The sequence below is a fragment of the Gouania willdenowi genome, chromosome 3, assembly GCF_900634775.1.
Source record: "Gouania willdenowi chromosome 3, fGouWil2.1, whole genome shotgun sequence".
Lineage (NCBI taxonomy): Eukaryota > Metazoa > Chordata > Actinopteri > Blenniiformes > Gobiesocidae > Gouania > Gouania willdenowi.
In genome coordinates, this window is record NC_041046.1 from 22,628,950 (window position 1) to 22,649,769 (window position 20,820).

General features: G+C 38.5%; 3 protein-coding genes across 5 annotated transcripts; 1 reads left to right on the forward strand and 2 right to left on the reverse strand.

The window, feature by feature from the left end:
* Window positions 1-642: 642 nt before the first annotated feature.
* On the reverse strand, window positions 643-3,228 carry psmc3 (proteasome 26S subunit, ATPase 3). Its single transcript, XM_028435161.1, has 2 exons — window positions 2,261-3,228; window positions 643-1,083 (listed from the first exon to the last, which is right to left on the reverse strand). The coding sequence occupies exons 1-2, from the start codon at window positions 3,203-3,205 to the stop codon at window positions 745-747; spliced, it is 1,284 nt and encodes a 427-aa protein (XP_028290962.1). The 5' UTR covers window positions 3,206-3,228; the 3' UTR covers window positions 643-744.
* Window positions 3,204-13,423, forward strand: tbp (TATA box binding protein). Of its 3 annotated transcripts, none has more exons than XM_028435189.1 (9): window positions 3,204-3,354; window positions 6,010-6,186; window positions 8,840-8,996; window positions 11,153-11,333; window positions 11,453-11,540; window positions 11,744-11,835; window positions 11,956-12,123; window positions 12,255-12,349; window positions 12,447-13,423. In XM_028435189.1, exons 2-9 carry the CDS (start codon window positions 6,136-6,138, stop codon window positions 12,524-12,526), a joined length of 912 nt encoding a protein of 303 aa, XP_028290990.1. In that variant the 5' UTR covers window positions 3,204-3,354; window positions 6,010-6,135; the 3' UTR covers window positions 12,527-13,423. The 3 variants fall into 3 exon arrangements, with proteins under 3 accessions (XP_028290990.1, XP_028290982.1, XP_028290974.1); XM_028435181.1 differs by lacking the exon at window positions 3,204-3,354 and adding an exon at window positions 5,706-5,843 and having other exon boundaries at window positions 12,447-12,526; XM_028435173.1 differs by lacking the exon at window positions 3,204-3,354 and adding an exon at window positions 5,707-5,859 and having other exon boundaries at window positions 12,447-12,526.
* A 553-nt stretch (window positions 13,424-13,976) lies between these two features.
* Window positions 13,977-19,147, reverse strand: pdcd2 (programmed cell death 2). Its single transcript, XM_028438901.1, has 8 exons — window positions 18,872-19,147; window positions 17,837-17,945; window positions 17,413-17,469; window positions 16,956-17,138; window positions 16,726-16,866; window positions 14,696-14,796; window positions 14,518-14,631; window positions 13,977-14,440 (listed from the first exon to the last, which is right to left on the reverse strand). The coding sequence occupies exons 1-8, from the start codon at window positions 19,049-19,051 to the stop codon at window positions 14,243-14,245; spliced, it is 1,083 nt and encodes a 360-aa protein (XP_028294702.1). The 5' UTR covers window positions 19,052-19,147; the 3' UTR covers window positions 13,977-14,242.
* Between the last annotated feature and the right edge of the window lie 1,673 nt (window positions 19,148-20,820).

Genomic DNA, 20,820 nt, shown 5'->3' on the forward strand with positions numbered 1-20,820 from the left:
TCACTCACACGTGCTGTCCCTAATAGGAGAAAAAGGCAAAGTGGCACATATTGTGCAGCTGTAAATGTACATGTGTAGCATTTTGCATCAGCAAAGTCTTACCAGAATTGTGTTTCTGGTGAGACTGAGTTAATAATTGAGATTCATATCAAATGTCACTATTTTGAGAATGGTCCATATCACCCAGTCCTATTTATATATGTAACTGTAAGAAAGCAGTTATTTTTCCTTATTCATCAACTGTCACGCTCCTTTTAATGTTCTGTATTGTTTTTACATCACAATCCTAAACCTTTCTTGGATTTAATGTTTTTTTTTTTGATAGATTTAGAAGACGATTATTTCATTATGACTCCTTTGCACTACTTTAGAAATAATAGAACAGACAACCCTCACTGAAAGGAGAGAGCAGATGATTCAATCATTCTAAATCATTTAAGATGCTCCTGGGTTCATTTTGCATTTACAGTACTAATAAAAGGAAGGACTACACTACAGTCTTTATGATAAATATTGAATTTGAGTTTTCACTTCAATATTGTAATCCTATGAATAGAAACAATTACATTTGAAGATTAACATAATATTTGAGCAGCAATATCAACAGGTGTGCACACAGTTCAAATAAACACTACAATCAAATGACATTTTACTCCTTTTTATTAACCCAAATGTATCAGCAGTAATAAGTGATAACGACTTGTAATGAACACTCTCACACAGATATGGACACAGACAGCGTCCTCAGGCGTAGTACTGAAGGTTGGCCTTCTTCTTAGCCTGGACCTCCAGGATTCCCTCCATGTAATCCTCGTGGTTGAGCTCCGTGGCTCCACGGCGCAGTGCGATCATTCCGGCCTCCACACACACAGCCTTGCACTGCGCTCCGTTGAAGTCGTCGGTGCAACGGGCCAGCTCCTCGTAGTTGACGTCGGGACTGACGTTCATCTTGCGGGAGTGAATCTGCATGATACGAGCTCTGGCCTCCTCGTTGGGCATGGGGAACTCGATCTTCCTGTCCAGACGGCCTGAACGCAGCAGCGCAGGGTCCAAGATGTCCACTCTGTTGGTGGCAGCGATCACCTGAAAAATACACAATACTGTAGTCACACTGATTGTGTTGTTTACTACTTTCTTGTTGTTTTTTTGTTACATGCGTAGATTGAGGGCTTTTTTTCCCCTTTAGGCTTATATTTCCCTTCATGTTAGAAACTTATAGGGGTGTCCCGATCCAATATCGGTCCGATATCAGCCTGAAAACGAATATCGGATACACATTTCCGATTTTTTTTTAATGCAATTAATTTTTTGTTTATTTTATTCAACTGTAGAATACTGTAGATATTATGTTGAAGGTTAAAATGTATGTAACCAATTGGTTAATAATAAATGGGTCCGTTTTTCTCATACCTACTGTTGTTCTCTGTTTGAGTAACATCACTTGATCAAAGCTTTTCTAACATTCCACACTACGAAATAAGTCATTATTATTAAAAAAAACAAAAAAAAAAAAGCATGTATGATTTATGCTGATATCTTATCGGAGCAAAATCGGTATCGGCCGATGTACAAGGCCGCAATATCGATATCATATCGGCAATCCCTAATTGGAAAACATGTTTATCTGGAGAGTGAAACTTTTCTATGCCATAGTTTTCTAGTCCTGGATACTTTCCTGGTGTGAGATCATGTAATATGAAGCATGGCTGCTAGGGCTGGGCAATATATTGAGATTCAAGATGTATCAAGTTTTCAATTTTGGCAATATAGAAAATTACAATATTGTCTATAATGATGTATATATTTTTATAGCTTATTTTGTATTAAAATAGCCGCTTTAGGAGTTGCTGCTTCCACTACTACTCAGAACAGCATGAAAAGCACAGTTAGATAATTACTGTATCCTAATCCAGACCTTCCCCTAAACAAGCCACACTACAGAACTCACTCACATGTGCTGTCCTTTATAGGAGAAAAAGCCAAAAGTAGCACATATTGTGTAGTCTGTTACTGTTAACAAAGGTGCCCATGTGGCATTTTGTACCAGTAAATTTAACCCAGAATTGTTTTTCAGGTCTGACTTTATTTGACTTAAAAAATCTGATATTTATATTGTGTATCGCCATTTTGAGAAAAAGATATTGAGATATGAGATTTGGTCCATATCGCCCAGCCCTGAGGGCTGCAGTGGAATCAGATCTGGCACAGCCCTAATAATGGTAGTGCTTTTAAAGTGTTGAGATGACAACAGCATCTTTACCTTGACCTGCATGTTGGGCTGGAACCCATCCAGCTGGTTGAGCAGCTCCAGCATGGTCCTCTGCACCTCTCTGTCTCCAGCCTTCTCACTGTCGAACCTCTTGGTTCCGATGGCGTCCAGCTCATCGATGAAGATGATGGATGGAGCTTTCTCCTTGGCCAGGGCGAAGGCGTCCCTCACCAGTTTGGCACCATCTCCGATGAACATCTGGACCAGCTGTGGACCTGCTAGCTTCAGGAAGGTGGCCTTGGTCTGAGCGGCACAAGCCCTGGCCAGGAGGGTCTTCCCAGTGCCTGGTGGTCCGTACATCAGGACGCCTTTGGGTGGCTGGATGCCCAGGTTCTCAAACTTCTCCTTGTGGTTCATGGGCAGGACTATGGCCTCCACCAGCTCCTGGATCTGCTTGTCCAGTCCTCCAATGTCACTGTACTGCTCTGTGGGACGCTCGTCCACCTCCATGGCTTTGACCCTGGAGTCGTACTCAGTGGGTAGGGTCTCCAGGATCAGGTAGGAGTCTTTGTTGACCCCTACCAAGTCCCCGGGTTTCAGCTTCTCGGCGTCCACCAGCCCGATCACCGGGAGGAAGTAGGTCTGTCTTGTGGAGGTCTTGATGACTGCGCACTTTCCTTTCCTTATAGAGTCCAGGTCCACGTTGGCCCCGTCCTCCTCCTGGTCGTTGGGATCCACATCCAGCAGCTCGATGACGTTGGACACCAGGTACGGGAGGGTCTTGTTGACTTTAATCTTCTCGGTGTTCTCTTTTATCTTATCCTTCATGGCCTGCAGTTCATGGGTCACCCGCAGCACCTCGCTCTTCATGATCTTTATCTCACTGTCCAGGAGTCGAGTCCGTTGTACGATCTCATCCGTGGACATCTTTAAAACCTCTTCTCCGATACCATCCTCCACCTCGTCCCAAACTGATTTGTCACTCAGCGACGCCATCTTTGCTGTGACTGCGCTTGCTTCTGCACCGGAAGAAGATAAAGAGCGCACCGGAAGCAGTTAAGCAACAGGACTGAAGCGAGATCAGGAGCTGCAGGTCTGTCCCGGTCCAAACACAGCCTTTCTATCGCTGCTGCACCGGGACTGAGGTAAGAGGAAACGGCCACTGCAGTAACGTTTACCGGTTATCAGCACGAGCACGGACGGTTTTAGACCAGCACGTGACGCTACTGTCAGTGGCTCACGGGTTTCAGGGCGGACATGAAGTCAGACTCCATTTGGTGGCTTCAGTCAGAAGCTTAAATGGACAGTTAAGAGTTAACTGTTAATTCACGGAGTCTCTTTATATATAAATGTCTATTTTGCTGAACAAAAAACTTTAAACATTTAGTGGCATTTTTGGTATTTTTCGTTGAACGTAGATCCTAATGGAGTAAGTATGTATAACTAAAACCAGTCATGTGTCAAACTCTTTACCATCTTGAATAGTTTGTTTTTTGTTTTTTTTGTAATTTATTATTTACTAAAGTTAAATGGGACTGAGTCGTTCAGTTTGTTTTGCACACTGTGGATGTTATGTGCACATTTATGTAATTTATTATTTTGTTACTATGCAGGCTTACTATTTTTGAGCCTATTACCACCAGAGGATGAGCCAAAAAATTAGTCTCTATTCAAATGTCCAGGTTTTTAATTTTAAAGTAATGGTTCTTCGTTTAATTGTCTCCTTTAAAAAAAAAAAAGAAAGTAGAAAGCATAAATAAAATGAAAATGATTGCATTATTTAGTTTTAATGTGATTAGAGACTCGATTCTTTAGCAAATATTAGTTTCTCTGAGTTTGGCAGGGCTGAGATGTCTACAACTAGTGGTGCAACGGATCAAAACAGTCACGATTCAGATCGTACCACGGTTTTGAGTCACGGATCGGATTATTTTTCACATCAGCAGAAAAAAAGAAGAAAAAGACCAGAAAAATAACTTTGCTCTCCATTTATTTGGTTGAACACTTAGTGCAACATTTTTCTGCCCATTAAATACAAACGTCATTTAACTTGGTGTCAATCCAATGCTTAAATACAATTTTTGAATTATATAAACAAATTAAAGTGTTTTTTTTTTTTTTTCCAAACATGGAGAGTGAATTAAAAACTTGCCTATGCCCACATCATCAAAAAAGAAGGAAAAGAAAGCAGATCTGAGCTTATAATTTCTAATTCTTACAATAGTCAAGGATGGGCATCCGGACTAGAGCCGATATTTATTTAATAAGAGCCTTAAAAGACATGGATGGATGGCGGCATACCATGACGACATTCACACAGACTTATTACGAACGTACGCGCGCACACAGAGCTGTCGCTCTCCCTCCCTGTGTGTGCGTCTCTATTCAACTCTCACGCAATCACACACAGATACACGACCAGGAGCGTGAACCACACATGCGCAAGTACGCTCGCTCTCAGGCGCACACGCACGAACGTCGCCAACAGAACAGGCTTCATCGAGGCATTACTAATGGTGCGTGGATCATTATGAAAAGAACCCCACCCCCTCCCCGTCAATCAATCCACTGACCACATGCTGCCGAACCGTGGGGAGGGATTCGTGCGGTTCACGGTTCAATGATGATCCGTTGGACCACTACCTACAACTGAATTAGTTGGTCATTTACACAATTAGTGATGTTTTTTTGTCATTTTTACTTTTGGCCAATTTGGATGCTCTGGTGGGCCAGATTTGGCCCCCTGGCCTTGAGTTTGACATTTGTGGTCTAACTGATCTAAATGTAGTTGTTTGTGGTTGGTTCTACTGAGGCTTCTCTCTGACTCAATCACCTTATGAAAATTAACTTTTGTTTCATTCTTTTAATTTGTGTGGACATTTTAAAAATAATTCCTTATGGGATTGTATCAATGTCGATCTGTGGGTCAGACTGACTGTACCATGACATGTTAAGGTTTCATTTTTTCAGACAACCTTTTTCAGAAAATTTACTTTAATCTCCTGATATGTTGCGACTGCCAACTGTCAATCTTCCTCAGAGGCATCTGCTGATCGCTTTCATCATGTGTCCTTATGAGTTCTTCCTCTATGGACACATGGAAGTGATCAGTAGTTGTCTGAAGAAGACTGGCAGCTGAAACATCAGGGGATTAAAGTGCATTTCCTGAAAAGTGGTCTGGATAAATTAAACCGTAACATATTATTTAATAAAGGAAGACAAAATTAACTTTCTGGAACGATGACTGGACCATGGTTTATGAACAGTATTTTTTTTTTCCTGTTTATATTCATGGACCTTGTATCAAAGGTCTGTGATTTGTCAAAAAGTCCTCGTAATAATCTTTAATAAATTAGCACCAACATTTTATTAATCCTTTACTAATCACTTGTACAAATAGTTGGTAAACTGGTCAAATTATAGAGATTAAGGCCTCAAGAGTTATTTTACTCTCCAGTCCTTCCACCAGGGGGCGCTCTTTATTGCTGCTCAGTGTTGAATTGAGGCCTAACTTCAGTGCCGGCTTTAGCCGTTAGCTACTGGTGCTACTACTAGCATTAGCTTTGTGTGGCTAACTTAACGTGTGTTGACATGACGGAAGCCGCTTGAAACACTTTAAAAGCCTTTGATAAATGTGTGTTTTGCGGGACGTGAGTAATAATGACATTTGCTGTGCCGTTAAAACACTGATTCAAAGCTGTTTAATGCGGTGTTGGCGCCACAAAGCTGCAGCCGTTTACGTTTGACTTTCGGTTCCACAGCTGTATATTTAACGTAAACTGTTGTGGTGATTTCTTCAGAGACGTTAAGGACCGGGGATACAGGAGGGGTGTGCAGAGTGTTCCTGGCTGGTTGTAGTACACAGTGCCTCGGCTGTGTGAAGTCATTCCTGTGCTGGTGTCTGCTCTGTGCTGGCAGCTATAAACATGGATCAGAACAACAGTATTCCTGCCTTCCAGGGCCTGGCCTCCCCTCAGGTAATAACAGTACTTTTCCCTCTTATTTAAAAGTGTATCTATAGACCAGAACTGGACTTTTTCAGCGTCTTTTCATTTTAAAATCATCTATTAGATGTAATAACTAGGGGTGTACGTTGTCATTAATCTGACCATACGATGCGCTATATCCCAATAACGATAATTACAATTTTTGCATCATTTTTATCACAAGTACAAAATGGTATGAAATACTATTTAAATTTGTGAAAACTAGTCAATGGTAACTATCTGTAATTCAAGTACCCACATCAAAAACAAATGTTATGTTTGCCAACCTCTAGAACAGATTCTGATTCTAAGTTCTTAAATTATTATTTAAAAAAAAAAAAAAAAAAAGTAACTACATACAATTATTAAAATGCCCAGTATATTTTATGATATTAAAGTGCAATCAACTTCCAAGCTAAAATGCATTGAGGAGTGAGGTAGTTTAACAAGGTCTGATGTGGTTCACTGACACCTAGTGCAGCGTGTTTACGTGCTATACATATGTTGGAGCAATTAATGGTTTTTTTTACGGTGGCTGGGAAGTGTCAGGTGAATGCATTTACAGAAACGAACACAAATGCAAACAGGTCAAAACACGAATGCAAACCGGCCACAACGGAAGTGTTTCCGACGGACCGGTATTACAGTCGGACAGTCGGATGGGTATTATGATATGATAGCTTGATATGAAAAATATGAGTATCCTAATCAACTTTCACTTACTTTCATACGCGTTTCGATGTCTTCTTTTTGTTCTTAACTGTTCTGGTGAGTTAAAAACATCTGCCAGAAACGTGTCCGTCTGTAATACCGGTCCGTCGGAAACCCGGTGGCCGGGAAGTGTCAGGTGAATGCATTTAAAGAAATGAACACAAATGCAAAAAGGTCACAACACGAATGCAAAATGGCCACAACGGAAGTGTTTCCGATGGACACGTTTCTGGTGGATGTTTTTAACCCACCAGAACAGAGAAGAACAAGAAGAAGACATCGAAACGTGTATGAAAGTAAGTGAAAGTTGATTAGGATACTCATATATTTTTCATATCAGGCTATCATATCATAATACCCGTCCGACTGTAATACCGGTCCGTCGAAAACACTTCTGTTGTGGCCGGTTTGCATTCGTGTTGTGACCTGTTTGCATTTGTGTTCGTTTCTGTAAATGCATTCACCTGACACTTCCCAGCCACCGTATTTTTTCTTTCTAAATAACACAATTTAAAAAAAAAAAAAAACCCCAATTTGGACAATTTTTGGGTCGATACGATAATCGTGCGGTAAAATATTGTGATCTATCACCAACTTGATTTTTTATTTTTTTTATTTTTTTACCCTTTTAAGGCTGGGATTTGGATCATTGTACTCAGCTCCAGCTCAAACTGTGTGTCTCGTGCAGAGCGCAGCTCACAATACATGTTCTCACTATACGGACTGACACTCTGACACGATCTGACTGCTCACACCGTACGTTCATACACGACACGTCGGGGCCTTGTTTCCGCAAGTGCAACGTAAAAATCATAAGAAGAAGAACTCTGAAGCATCGCCATTAAAACCGACGAAGAAGAAGAACCCGGTGTCACGGTCTGAGTTTACCTCCATACTGAGATTATAACCCTAGCATAATCCAATAAACAAATAAAACATGTGTTCGTTCAGTTTGAAAACAAAAATAAACTAAAATGAATACTTTTTTTAAATTTTTTTTTTTTAACAAAACTATTTTTTTGGTGTTGCGCATATACAATCTTAGTACAATGTGAACTCAGACCATAACACCGGAAGTGGAGACACACTCGCAAATCTTAGTAAAAAGATCTTTAAAAAAGACGTCGATGTGATGGATCAGGAGCTGGATGGACAGACGTGGGCAGTGCAGTCTGTCAGTTTTACAGCGCTCCTACGGTGTTTGCGCATGCGCAGTGTGAGAGTTTAAGGTAAGCCGGTCCGTGGCACTGCTTTAACTGTGAGATACCGTCACGAGGAGCAACTGGATTTCAAACATGTTTGATTTCCTTACGACCATACGATAGCTGATCGGGAGCTGTCGTGAGGTGTTAATCGCTTCTCGTGACCTCATGTATACTACACCATGCACGACACACGATCTAGCAGAGACTCGCATGATCCCAAAAATAGACGCACGAGTCGAAAATCGCCTCAAAATGCCTGCCTTAATTAACATGTAAATATGCATTTTTATAAATGTAATATTGTTGTATTATATAGGAATAGAACCTGTAGATATGTCAAATCTTTATGCAGTTTACAGTGTCTGTTTGCTTAAACTCAGCAGCTTTAAACACAAAGACATGTGATCTCTGTGTACATGTAACTATTTGGGTTCGTTAAAACAAATGATGTATATTGAGCAATCGAACTATAGTTAAAGTCTGACCAAACTGCCCCCTCCCCCCTTTGTGTTGGTGCTAAACTATTGTTTTTCAGTAGGAAAATACTTGGGATTGTAACAATTTTTTGAGCTTTGCAGCAAATCATAGATATTTTTCACGTTGTTTTTTGAAATATTTAACCAGAGTAAAACAACTGTTGTGAGTTCTATCAACTGAAACACAAATAAGTTGGATAATAATGTGACCCTAGTAGCAGCAGCCTTTTTAATGTTGTGCACTTGTTGCAGGGTGCCATGACACCAGGGATGCCCATTTTCAGCCCCATGATGCCGTACGGCTCAGGCCTTACACCTCAGCCTGTACAAAACACCAACAGTTTGTCAATACTGGAGGAACAGCAGAGGCAGCAGCAGCAGCAGCAGGCTGCACAGCAGGCCAGTACAGGTATGACACGCTCCAGTGTTTACAGTTTTTATTCATTCAACTGTAGAAAAAATCTGTCTCTGATTTTATATAACATATATATATAACATATATCATTAGTATAAGAACGAAGAGCAACAATTTTACCTAGGACAGCAAATATGTATATGTGTAAAATATATTAATACTTAATAAAAATAGTAGTTTATTAATTTGTATGTTGCCACTCTAAATTTAATTGATAAAATTTGTCGGAACTATAAAATAGTGTTAGTATTATGTACATTCATGTGTGTACGCATGTATATACTGTATGTTTGATGTGCATGTATAAACTGTATATAGAAAACTTGTACAAAATAGATATTAATATTGTGAATTTTTTTTTTGTGATATTATGTACTAGGGATGTCCCGATACAACTTTTTCACTTCCGATACCAATATTGCAGCCTTGCATATTTGTTGATATCAACCCGATGCGATATCAGCACAAATTGTTCATACTTTTATTACTTATTCTGTAGTGTTGAATGTTAGAAAAGGTTTGATCTAGTGATGTCACTCAAACAGAGAACAATAGTCAGCAACAGTAGGTATGAGAAAAACTGACCCATTTATTATTAACCAATTGTTTACATACATTTTAACCTTCAACACAATATCTACAGTATTCTACAATTGAATAAATATAATACATATCTGAGATTTTAGATGCAGTCCGATAAAATCCAATATTCGTTTTCTGGCTGATATCGGCCCGATATTAATATCGGATTGGACCACCCCTATTGTCAGTTCCTCCATGATTTTGCGATGTTGCGATTGCAACTTTTAACGCAAAATCAGTGCAGCAATGCAGTTTTTCCAAAAGCCTGCAACTTCGCTGAAAAAAACCATAAATATGCGGCCGCTTATTGTTATTTTTGGCATTTTAGTGCTTGTAGTTGCTACTAAAGTAGCAAAGGATGTACTATGGGCTTTGCACCATAGACATGTACACGTAGACGCCACATCTACTGCTGCCGCCCACTAGAGTTGTGCGTCTACGTATATCATGTCTATGCTTTGCGCTGCTTACAAGGAACCTACAAAGAAGAAAATGCCTACGTCACATCCTGTTTTCAACCAGTGCCGGTGTAGTGTAGAAAAAACCTACCGTGAAAGTTTCCTACGGTAGACAGTGGGCATGCGCACCTGGTGAACTGCACATGCGCGTCCGTCATTTTGAAAAAAGATAATAATCTTTCCTTTATTGTTTAGGGTTCGGGTTTATCATAGTAGGAAAAATTAAGGTAGTAATAATGTACGTATACGTGTAAATTTTGACTATGTTATTGGCATTCAATGGAGTCGTGCGATAGAAATACCTCGCATTTGCTTACAAAAATATCGGCTAAGGACCGTGCAAGACGGTACCCAACTTTGCTTCATAAGAGTGGGGGTAAAAAATGTTTGTTCATAATGCAATGTTATCATCGAGCATAAGTAAGTCGTCTATGGACAAGCATTTTGCTTCTGCACAGCACGTCAAGAGAATGCAACCCAGTGCACAACCCCATGTGGGAGAACAAACAGGAAGCACATAATATCATCACGTGCAGTATGTTCGTTAATGCTTTTTGTTATGCCCAAAGAAATGTCTTAATGTGTTATGCACTGTAAGATTAATTATGTATTAAGTATTATTTACTAACTTGCTCTTCTGATGATCATTTTGATTAAAAACTGTTGCACCTTTTGCATTCAGGGTATGCTCAGTGTATAAGCTACTGCATGTTGCATGTTGTGCAAAATTGTGTTGGTGTTTCCAACAATAAAGCATATTTTTTTCTAGAACATGTATGGTTGATATGTATTTATAATTGGTAGAAACAGTTCACTTTATTGTGAGTAAAGTATGTTTTAGGGCTGAAAAAAATTGCAACTTTTGGGAAAATAGCCTGTGAAATCAGGCATTTCAGCCTGCAACAATCACAAGAAATGTGGGATTGTATTATGTAGAGAACCTACTTTAGTTGTGATGGGGTAGCTATGTATAAGTTTTGCTTCAACCTACACCCTTTCAGCTGAATAATTAGATCAATGAGTGTTGTTTTTCGTGTTTTGTTTTTCTTAAGACTGCCAAATTAAATTCAAATAGAATGCAGAGAAATCATTGATCTGTTGGTTCTTCAGGCCTTCCAGGAACATCGGGACAGACCCCACAACTCTTCCATTCCCAGCCTGTAGTGGGCTCCACCACCACAGCATTGCCAGGAAACACCCCGCTCTACAACAGCACCCCCCTCACCCCCATGACCCCCATCACACCAGCTACCCCCGCCTCTGAGAGCTCTGGCATCCAACCACAGCTTCAGTATGTATTAGTGTCATGTGATGAACTACTCTGGTGTATTATTGTGTGTGTGGGTGTGTGTGTGTCACTGCAGTTTGTGTTCATTTTCTTCTGTTATTTGTTGCTTTCTTTACAAACAGAAACATTGTCTCGACGGTAAATCTGGGTTGTAAACTAGACCTAAAAACAATTGCACTGAGAGCCAGGAATGCAGAGTACAACCCAAAGGTGAGTGTGACATGTTTCACTGGGATCTGCTTTACTTTGCTAATGAGTAGAATCATGGATCACTGTGGATACACACTGGTCTTCACCCAGAGTGTTCTAACGGGCCTCTGAGTTTCCTGTTCTCAGTGTCATAAGTGTGATACATTTAAATATGCTTCATTGGTATGAGATAGACTTTATAGAATCAACTCTTGTCCTTTTAGCGTTTTGCTGCTGTCATCATGAGAATACGAGAGCCGAGGACCACAGCTCTGATCTTCAGCTCAGGGAAGATGGTCTGCACTGGTGCCAAGAGGTCAGAGAACAGCTCGTTTGCTTTTGTCCAGTGGAGTTTACCAGAGATGCTTACATCCATTTTACATCCTCTGCTGTGCAGTTTTTTGCTCTTTGTAATCTGTGTGTTTTTTTTGTACAGTGAGGAACAGTCGAGGTTGGCTGCCAGGAAATATGCCCGTGTGGTGCAGAAGCTGGGCTTCCCTGCCAAATTCCTGGATTTTAAGATTCAGAACATGGTGGGCAGTTGTGACGTGAAGTTCCCTATTCGACTGGAGGGATTGGTCCTCACACATCAGCAGTTCAGCAGGTACACTTTCTCAGGTTCACACTCTGTGTCTTAGCATCTGACATGTTCTAGCCATCGGTACATGGTGATGAGGGAAGTGCATCATTCTATACGTTACGCTCAGAGTTTATTTTCTTGTCTTTGTGTTTCAGCTACGAGCCAGAGCTGTTTCCTGGACTGATTTATCGAATGATTAAACCTCGTATTGTCCTGCTCATTTTTGTCTCTGGAAAAGTTGTTCTTACAGGTGAGAGCTTCTCTCTGATTAAGGCTTCACAAAGTCACTGATTATCTGATGTTACATGTTTACATTTTATTTTATTTTGTTTGTTGTGTCTATTAAGGTGCCAAAGTCAGAGGAGAGATTTACGAGGCGTTTGAAAACATCTATCCCATCCTCAAAGGCTTTCGCAAGACTACGTAGGACCTGCAGCTCCATCTTTTATTCTGTTTTTACTCCTTTTTAAAAGTTCTCATAGATGCCCTCCAGTAGCCTGTACAGAATGTGGGACAATGGGAGTGACTGTAGTGGCACTTATGGATGCAACACTTCAGATATTTCCAAATAAACTGGATATTAGGGATCATTTTATTTTTTGCCTTCAGCCCACCTGGTGTTTTTTGTTTTTTATTTTTCTTTAAATGTCATACCTTTTTATTTTTTGGCGTCATTGGTCAACTTTTCTTGCACAAATGACTGAACAATGTAAAAAAAGTGCAGATTAAGAGCAAGGTTCTTTTATTACGACTCGTTTTAGGCTTTTATCTTTGCATTTATTTTCTCCGTATATCCCCAATGAGAAACTGTTCACATCGGGCACGTTACATTTAGATCATCTCATTGTGCTGCTTCAGCCTCATGCTGAACTGGATTCCAGTAAAGTGTGTTGTTCAGGAAATGTATGCTGTGGCTCCAAAAGATTAGATGTGATGATCAACTGTTAAAGGGTTTTTGTATCTTTTGAGTAATTCTTCAGTTTAAAACATGTTTGTACAATTTTAGAGTGAGAGAATGATTGAGCACTAAACAGTATGATACAAATGTATTCATGATGTTCCACTTTGCTTTACACACTTTGGACTCAACAGTTTCTCTTTTGAAAAATCTAAATAATTATTTTTACTTTAGTTTATTTTGGCACTAAGTTTTTGTGAAACATGATTTTATCCATTTTGACAGTTTTATAGCGTTTGGTGAAAAATTACACCGTTTTCTCCACCTGTTTGACTTCATCGGACAATATTCAGACCAATATCTTGTCATCTGAAAATGAGTTGTTAATGAGCTGCACTGTGTATTAATAAATCTGTATATAGTCATGTTTTGAAATGGTTTTAGAGTTTTGTCAATGGAGTGTGTGCCTGAGCTTTTACCCGACAGAACTAAGGACTCACTTTGCTTCTCAAATGTGTTTATATTCACTGCTAGCCACAGCTATTTCTGTTCTGTGTGGCTTTAAAGTGGCCAGAGAGTAAAAATCTGTAACTGTAGATATGTGTATATTAAAATATAGGTCAATACAGCTTAAACAAACCTCAAAGTACACTTTTACACCTAAAGCAAAATAAAGAAAATGGCACACAATGTATCTGTTTTGTGAATTTAGTTTTAACAGATTTTTTTTTTTAATTCAAAATTTCAATCTCTGGCTTTAACCAAATGTTTGTTGAAATAAAAACCATTATTAAGGTGAAATATTAATGAATATTGGTCTCGCAAACTACAGCATTGTTTATTACACCTGAAAATAACTTGTTAGATTAAAAAATATTATACACAAATGCAGGTTATGGATTATCATAGTTCATGTAATAAGTTCAGATAAATGTGTGAAATTTAACATTTAAAAAATCAAATAAACATAAGGAATGTAGGCAGCTTTAATGTCTATTTTGCACTGGAACCCTGATTAACCACAATAAATAATCAGTCAATGTTTTAATACATTATATCTAATAGTGCCACTCAAAAGGACAACTTACAGAGTAATAAAAATAAACAATGTAGGTAAAATCAAGAAAAGAAAGAGGCAGAAAATTAAAGCAGTGAAATGCAGCTTGAAACAGATGGGTTATGAGTCAATGTAGCATGTATCCAGTCCAAATAGTCCCAGTGAAAGAGCAACAGCTTCTACACTAATCAGACTGACTCCTCCTCCTCTGTGTGTTCAGTGTGTGAGTGTTGATCTGAGCTGAAGTCCTGCTTCCAGATGAACTCAGAGCTGTACTCTTCCTCCTGGTTACAGCTTACAGAGCACGTGTAGACAGCCAGCGTGCCCCAGTCTACGCTGGCTCCAGTAGAGTCCACACACAGACTGTTTAACAGCTGAGGCATCACCTGCAGGAGCACCATGGTCAGACGTCACAATGACTAGTTGGTTTTAAAGCTGGGAGTAGAAAGAACGCTGTGAATACCTGAAACTCAAAGATTCTCTTGGCTCCACAAGTGCATGCTGGGATATCCTGATCTGAGGGAACGTGCTGGGAAGAGACCCACAGAGGAAAGCCGCCTCGACTGTATCGAACAACCTGAGGAAAAGAAAACACTGTTAGACAGTCCGTTACGTCACGTGATCATTGTGGTGTTTATTACCTGTTGGGGTTCGGCTGCAATCTTCTTCTTAAAGGATTGAAAAACCTTGGTGTCCTCCGTTTCATGCATAGCCATCTCCTCCAGCTCTGACTCTGCCAAAGCTGATGGAGAACAGAGTCAGTCAGCGTGGTGTGGTACATACTAGAAACTGTGAGCTACTTCATAGATACTGTATAGTCTGAAAGGTTACCTGTTAGAAAAGCACTTCTTAAATACCAAAAGTCCACCGTTTCACTTTAATTAGAGTAGTTATAAGACTAGCAGAAACTTAAAAAGGTAGGAAACGTTGAAGTTACACCGTGAAACACTTTATTCCTCCTTAATTGTTTCGTTTTCATTATACTTTTCATAGAAAAAATATCTTCCTTTATTACTAGCTACTAACAACTTTTAACTAACTGTGAAACATGTTACAATTATGTCATATTTTGCAAAAATCCACTTTGCATTTCAAAAAAAGAAAAAATACATCTTATATGTATAATACTATATATAACATACCACGACCCATACGCCAAATCTGCAACACAATGTTTCAGTGAAAATAAACATTTAAAGATGGTTAAAGTAATTTTAACTTTACTAAGTACTAACTACATCTATATTTATCTTTATGAGTCTGAATTCTAGAAAGTAAATCACATTTTAAACGGAACTCATTGGTGATGACTAGAGCTCCAGAGGGAACCTCACATGATCCATGCGGGCTACCTGATGCCCACGGGCCCCATGTTGGTGACCCCTGTACTAGAGCCTGACCCATTAGTCAACACGCTGTGAGGGCACATCAGGGAGAACATTTTAGTTTTTTTTAATGCAAGTTGGAGTGTGTAACACTGTTTTAACATTGTGTAAGTAGCATCTTTGTAGAAAAAAAACAAAGACATATGCAACTGTTAATCCTCATGTCCAGCGTTATTTATTATAAGACTATTTTAAAGTTATGTCAGTTGCATTTTGGTGAAATAAACAAAGATATAAGGAACTGTTAAATCCCATGTTCATCATCCACCATAAGACTACTATACAGTCTCCCACTTCACTTCATAATGCTGGGATCATAAATTCACTAGTTAATGTCTTTATTAAAACAATTTTGATAAGGTTCCAACTGTTCCTTTAAAAAAAAAAAAAAAAAAAAAAAGTAGTAGCTTATTTGTCTTGAATCATATTTTGAGTATTATATGATTTTTTGTGAATGTAAATAATATACCCTGTCTGTATCACTGGTATTATTCCATATATCAGCCAACCAATCGGTTATTGGCTTTTTAAATTTCACCAATATCAGCATTGGCCCATATTTGCATGCAGTAATAAAATGCAAACGCAGGGTTTTTAAGTCCTCAACCTGTTCTGTATCTCTGAACACTTTAGAACCAAAAGTCAGTTTTTTACTGAACATCAATCATGTTTTCCTTTAATGCAGAGTGTGACTGGTTTCAGAGTTATTTTATTCATATATTGTCTGTTTGGTTGACCTGATTTTATTAAAATAAAGTTTGTAGCTCACTTGGTTTCATCGCCAAATAAAAAATTCAATAAGTGTGATGTAGGGCTGGGCGATATGGACCAAAACTTATATCTCAATACTTTTGCTCAAAATGGCAATATACAATATAAATATTGATATTTCTATTTCAAATAAAGTCAGACCAGAAGAATTCTGGGTAAAATTTGCTGAGGCAAAACACCACACAGGCACATTCATTAACAAACGGCTGCACAAAGTGTCACTTTTGAGCTTTTTCTCCTATTAGGGACAGCACGTGTGAGTGAGTTCTATACTGTGGCTTGTTTAGGGGAAGGTCAACGTTAGGACACTCAGTGATTATCTAACTGTGCTTTTCATGCTAGTTCTGAAAAGTAGCAAAAACAGAGTCTCCTAACACTAGTATTGTAATACAAAATAAGCTATAAATAAATATATATCGATATAGGCGATATTGTAATTTTCTATTTCGCCAAAATAGAAAATTCCATGTATATATAATATTGCCCAGCGCTAGTGTGATGTTGTTTAAACATACCGTCCGTCACAGAGGAAGCGACTACACTCTCCTTAGTGACATCATCTTCATCTTCAGCCTCGTCTTTCTCCTCTTCCTCAGGTTCGGTGATGAGCTCAGACTCAGGAAAAAGCAGGAGAGTGGACGCAACGATGACAGCATCTACACACAGATACACACAACAAGCTACTGCACTGTTCTTTCTGGTAAAAACACACACACACACACACACGTGCACTGCACACACACACCTTGGCTGCCACACTCTCTCTTGTGGGAGTGTTTCCAGTGGAGTGTCTGATGATGTTTTCCACAGTACGTCGCCCTGTGACAGCGGGAGCAGGCTTTGTTGCCGGGGCAACCACACACGAGGCATAGTTTAGCTCCAGAGATGGACATGGGCTCTTCTTCTGAGCTGCTTGGGGGTTGCTCCTCTGAGGAGAGAAAAACACATGTTTTGATCGCTCACGCTGCTCATATGAGAACAGGAACGATTCTGCGTGACTTCCTCTACATTTTTTTTGTGCTGACTATTAAAATAAAAGCCTTAAATGTTGCCCATTGAAAAAGAACTATAAAACAAGCAACAGCACAGCACACACATCTACTACTTTCTGTTGTACCACTACCTACCACACTACATGTGTAAATGATTAATAATGTCCACTGATGGGTTCACTACTAATATACTGCAGCATATTAACAAACCTGGGGGAGGGTCGAAAGGGTAGAACTCATTCCTCCTGGGAAGCTGACTTCTGAAAACTGGTCCGAGAAGAGAAAAAGCTCTTAAAATATGTAAGAATGAAAAATCCTTCTCGAACCATGAAAATAAACTTCTCATTAACAGATCTGTGATTAATCACACATTCATAACATAAAAAAAGGGGAAACATGGGACTGATTTTATACCAAACTGAGACCACAATCATCTCAGACGTTAAAGAAACTCTATCAAGGTCTTTTTGTTCCAGAAAGCTCTGAGGCTAATTTTACAAACCCAGCATTAAAAGCATAAAGAAAGTTAAAAAACTGTATAATGAAATAAAATGAAGTCATTGCTTCCTGTGAAGGTTCACGTGATCATTTTTGAGAATGAACACGATGGTAATGAACTAAAGCTTGGAGGTACCTTTAACACAGCGGCTGTCGTTCTGCGTGTAGCACTCTGGAGTTCTACAGCAGAACATGAAGAGAGTCCTGTGAAAGCTTCTGTCCTGACCCGATATTGGAGCGTACACCTGCAGAACAACAGCAGCGCGATGACATCATCGGTGAAGCCAGAACTATAGAAACCCCTTGTGTCACAGTCACACGCACACATTATATAATCAAAGACATTATTTATCAACTCTAATTCGTTTTTCTATATTGACTGTACTTTATAAAGGCATGAATGTTGTTTGCACTTGTCCTGGTCACGTTGGCCACATTTACATGGGAGCTTTAATTCCTCTTTAATTTAGAATAAAAGTTAAATTCTCTTTAAAGTGACCATGTAAACACTTTATTCCTAATGCTAATTTAATTACAAATTAAACTTGAATCTGAATTAGGTGGCTAGTTCTCTATCCTCTATCTTGTAAACACTTAATTCCGCTTTAAGTTAATTCCAGTTGCTTTGAATGCTCGACCGACCGCGATTAGATTAGATACATAACTTATTTCAAAGACTTTTAGGTAGATGCAGAAATGTATTTACACTACATAAATACTTAGGAGAAACAAGACCGATGTTTTTCTATATATAAACATACACAAAAATCTAAATAAAATAACAATAGAGAGAGGGGGAAAAAAGGCTTCATCCTAAATAAAAAACAGGGATGTAAGTTTTTAGATGCAGAGAGAATGAGCAGAAAACTATATAAACAAAAATAGTTTGACAGGTTAAATACTTCATGTAATTAAATGACTATATCCACTTTAAGGTAAATATCATTATCTAAACTAACATGATGATAGCATCACAGTGTTTCTCCAGATATGAATGACCTGACACTACATGCAGGTGATGATGAGTTTACTGTAATAACTCTCTACACGTCTTAGTTGTATTAAGTCAGTCAAATTTATCTCACGCTTTTATTTAACCAGAAAAATGATCGCATCTTAGTTATTCAGACTAATATTTGACCCAGTCAGTCACACATTCATGGAGGATCACCTGCAGCAGGAACACCATAGGCAGTCCGCACTTCTCACACTGGATCCCGGGCACAGACGGCAGGCCTCTCTGGCTCAGCCACGCCGGTTTCCCTCCGACTTTACTGGGAAACTGTTGGGAGCGAAGCCGCCACGACTCAGCCTCCTCCAGGAACCCTAGGACCACCTCCACAGAGGACATGGCAGGAGGCTGGATGGAGGTTCAGTGTCTGTCAGACAGTCAGTCACTGTAGACCCACATGCTGAGTGACGTACACACGCTGGTGCTGCTCTGAAAGTCGTCCGTGGAGAACGGACGAGTGTTTGCTGTTGGTTCCGCCAGAACTGGAGAATCAGAATCAGAATCAGAATCAGAATCAACTTTATTGACCAAGTAATGTATGTTATACACACGAGGAATTTGACTTGGTGAACTGTGCTCTCTCTAATAGTGTAAACATTAAATAATAACAATCAACTAGAATAAATAATAATAAATATAAACATAAATATAAACAGTAGTTAGACTAGAATGTGAAAAACTAAATAAAATAACAAGATAATAATAATAATAATAATAATAATAATAATAATAATAATAGTATAAAAAGAAAAAAGAAAAATAATAATAAAATATAATAATAATAAGATAATAGTGCAGTAGTGCAGGAGAACATTTAAATTAAATAGTATGGAATAAACAAGAAACCTGCAAAAAGTATTTTATTGCTGTGTAGTATGGGGTGCCGACTGTAAAGTTGTGCAGGCTAAAAGTAAACAGCAACTTTTTGCAATATTTAGCAACAAACCACATTTAAAAAACATGGTTTGTTGTAAAAATCTGATTTTTTTTCTCTCATAAAAATATAATGTCAATGTTAAATCTAAATCAAATAATTAAATGCTACATGTTAAATCTAAATGTAAAATCTGAATTCTAAATGTTAACATATAAATTTAGATTTAACATTTAGATTTAGATTTGGCATTTAGATTCAAATGTAACATTTAGATTAATATTTAAGATAGAACAATAAACATTTAATATTTAGATTTAGATTTGATTTAATTTAGTCTTTAATATATATTTTTTAATGAATTTCACAAATATTGCTGTAAAATTATTCAAAAATAAATCAACATACATTTTTTAAACGTGGTTTTTTGCTAAATGTTGCAAAGAGTTGCTGTTTATTTCAGCATGCGCAACTTTACAATAGGCACGTTTTCACTTCAAATACGATACCGATATTGCAGCCTTGAGTAGTGGCAGATATTAATGTTGATTTGATCCGATATCAGCACCAATCATACATACTTACATGCTTGTGGGACAGTGTCAGGCCCACCACTCCTGTGCACGTTTAGTCGCAGTAAGTAAATACACAAACATGACAGTTGCTCTTTGTTTGATATGTTTTCCTTCAGTTGTTAAACTGAGATTATGAATTAATATTAACATGTAAAGAAATCAAATCTAAATCCATGTATTTTTGGAGCAGCATTGGGTTTTGGCATACGCACCCAATTGATATCACAATGTATCATAGGTTAAAAAAAGAACATGTTAATGAACAAAACAAATATAAGTTATAAACATTGTGTCATGGCAAATTTTATATTCATCATCATATCCTCAAATGTATGTTCATGTGTACAAGTTGTCATGTTTTAATACATGACGACTCCATTAATCTTTACACTTTTGAACAGCTGAATCATGATTAAACAGTACAGATCGTATTATTCTCAGTGCAGCACAGTCTCTGCCAAGGACATACACTGACGTACACACTTATCAAGACAGATAAAGACTGGAGCCAAACCTTCTCATAACATCTTCATCATCCTCCAACATTGCCACTATGGGCATCTGACTCCCTCCCTTTTGTCTCTCACTGTTGGGACCTTTTCTTATCTGTATAAAAAGCTTAAGCTTTGAAACTGTTGGGGCAGGGCGCGGCACTTCCT